The 2,901-nt window shown below is 32.8% G+C and overlaps 1 protein-coding gene across 4 annotated transcripts in view; it reads right to left on the bottom strand.

The window, feature by feature from the left end:
• Positions 1 to 220: 220 nt before the first annotated feature.
• The window catches only part of GOPC (golgi-associated PDZ and coiled-coil motif containing), a 56,790-nt gene continuing 54,109 nt past the window's right edge, over positions 221 to 2,901 (bottom strand). For all 4 annotated transcript variants that reach the window (XM_012650148.1, XM_012650150.1, XM_012650149.1 and 1 more), the window contains one exon: positions 221 to 1,924. In XM_012650148.1, coding sequence (XP_012505602.1) covers positions 1,794 to 1,924 — 131 coding nt within the window. In that variant the 3' untranslated portion in view covers positions 221 to 1,793. The remainder of the gene's footprint in view (positions 1,925 to 2,901) is intronic.

Below are 2,901 nucleotides of genomic sequence, written 5' to 3'. Positions count from 1 at the left end.
TTTTTTTTTTTTTTACTAAATAAATACAATGGCTAAAATCCAGTTTACAAATCTCATCTCATGCATAGGGGTGTATGTGTTTTGGCATGGGGGAATGCATACCGAAAAAACACAATTTTTTTCCTGTAAGAGGTCTTACCCTGTCAGGAGCAAACAGTAACATGTAACTTGCTTATTCATTTGTACAATTAAATACTAACTTTTGCTTAGAGACAATGTTATGCTATAAAGTATTTTAATATCAGTAACAATATACACTATGAAGTGCACTTGTATTACAAATTAACATGGTGATATACAGATGAACAGAACCACCCAAAACAAACCATAAATGAGCAACAGTTAAAACATTAAATTTATAAATAGCAAAATCACAAAATAAAGTATATACATATTATAGATTTTACCTTTGAACAAATATATAGTGCATCTGGGAAAGACAAGAAAACATGTTTTATCATATAACATTTGTATGCTAGAAATGAAGACACTGGTAATTTTCTAAAAGCCTTGCAAGCTTTCTCCCACTTAATAGTCCCTTAAATGTATATCCTTTAAAACAGTGATATTGGCAAAACTATCACCTCTTGAAATGCAATGTTTTGACTTTGCCCAGCAGGGTACAATGGCCTGCAGAACAGTAAATAAGAGAGGAGGCACTCCATGCTTAATCCTGGGGTAAGAGAACTAGCAAATTCATAGTTTATATATGAAAAGTGCTTTAGTCAAACATACACTGACATGAAAACCCAACCAAAACAAGTACCATATTAAAATGTCTTCACCTCATCTTGCCCACTTTTGCCCTTAGCTTTTGAGATGATTGGTGAATCGGCTACTAAGAAAAAAACCTGCTGTTTGAATGCAGTGTATTTTGTGACACAGTAATAAATTTGAGCTTTTACTACCAGAAAAATTTATCTTTAAGTGCCAGTACTATCACAAGACAAACTTTATGAACAACTCAAAATGTATAAAACTTTTGTGGATCCCAGAAAATAAGCATTTGAGACTAAATATTAAAGGGTAAATGCCCCAACACCATGCACAGATCAACATAATTGAGAACAGATATTTTACATTCTTCTGCATTTCTTTTAAAAACCAAAAAAGTTAAATGTACAGTAACTTTTCAGAAACTATTTCTAGTGCAGCACTGATTGATAAAAGATTGCTTACGGAAAACTATTTTGGACTGCATTGAATAAAGCTGAAAGGCAAACTCATTACAGTAAATGATCATTGAGAATTGATTTAGATATCAGGATGCACAATAAAGTTAAAAAAAAAAAGCCTAAGGCTGTTCTTTTAGTTTAAAAAAAAACTAAGCCTGTATTTCTGCAATTCATTGAGTCAAGTTCTGTCCTCTGAAACACCACAGTTAACATTCTGAAATATATAATATGAATTCACTTACTCTCTGTATTTAAAGGCTATTTCTTATAAAATTCCAGTTAGTACTGTCCTACAATGGAAAAGGAACCAAATAAAACAGTAGTATTTCATTTGGTGCTTAATAGCCTAGTAATACCCCTTTGGGAAACACATGCTTTGGTGCTTACGATTTCAAGAAAATCAAAATTGCTTTACATGCAATAGCTAATTATAGTATACCACAGAAAACGGGGGGTTTTATGCATTTAGAATTGTTCACATGAAGCCCTGAGGTACCCGCCTTTCATTTAGGCAACGAACGGCCTCCCTTGATCTTGTATAGTCTTTGTCACCATCTTCCCTAGTGCCCCAAATTCACAATGGTCTGATTAACAATCCTGTCTGGAGATACAGTCAATTTAATAAGACTTTTTATGATACAGACTGCTCAGATCGTCTAATTTTGAAGCACTATCATCTAGTGGAGTTTCACTCGAAGTTCCCAGGTCTCCATTTTCATGTGCATCAGTTACTGCCTTCTTATTAAATCCTGAAAGAAAGGAAAAGAAGAAAAGCGATACTTTCTGGTCTAAAAAAATTTTAGTTTTATAATTTTACTGTGCAAAAAACAAAGGAATGTCCACTGTAATTAGTAGTTTTAATATGAGGGAAAATAACAGGGCCATACATTAATCAAGTTAGCAACTCAGAACAAGAGAATTCTTCCTTCTTATGGCAGATACCAAATATTGTAAAGATTTTAAAATATTTATTAGATTTATCTAAAAATTGTACTAAATTTCCTATCAAGTTTTCTATGAAACTTAGAATTGATGCATATAATTGTAAAATCCAGTCAATTCTACTTACACAAATATCTACCGAATTGTGAATTACATTTTTATTTTACATTTTTGCTTTCGTATCACTTTATTTAACTTCAGTTCAGAGGCATGTACTAGTTGATCACTAAAAATCTAGTTTGTTGGCAAGATGATGTCTAGCTAAAATTTAAAACTATTTTTGATTAATCTACAAAATAGATAATAGGCTTGTAAATAAATGTTGGCTGCATTACCTATTTAGTTAGCTATGAAGTATGGAAATGTACAAAACAATAACCAATAGATACTTTTCTTGTGATTTGAGTCAGCTAACAGTGATATCACACAAGCATACATTTTTGGTTGAGACACATTTTAAGTGTCTGCAATAGGTGACAGAGAAGCTTTCTAGCCTCAGTTGCAAAAAAAAAAAAGGGACCCGTTTTCTAATCCTGACAGAAAACAGCAAAAAGGGTACAATACAATGAAACCACACAGAGAGCAGCGCAACAGTGTACAGTTTTGACATACTGTCACCATAGGTTTGCTCAAGATTCATGGTGAGAACAATAATTGCTACTGCTGTCGTTGTGTAGACAATTCATAACACATAGGTTTACCAAAAGGGAAGCAGGTCATCAGTTCATCATAAAACTATTCCAAGGGTTCTCTCAACTTTTTGGTCTCAGGATGCCTTTACATT

This window comes from Propithecus coquereli, unplaced genomic scaffold (genome assembly GCF_000956105.1).
Source record: "Propithecus coquereli isolate 6110/MARCELLA unplaced genomic scaffold, Pcoq_1.0 Scaffold313, whole genome shotgun sequence".
NCBI classification, from domain to species: Eukaryota; Metazoa; Chordata; class Mammalia; order Primates; family Indriidae; genus Propithecus; species Propithecus coquereli.
The sequence above is the reverse complement of the archived record's forward strand: the minus strand, read 5'-3'. Positions and strand labels throughout refer to the sequence as shown.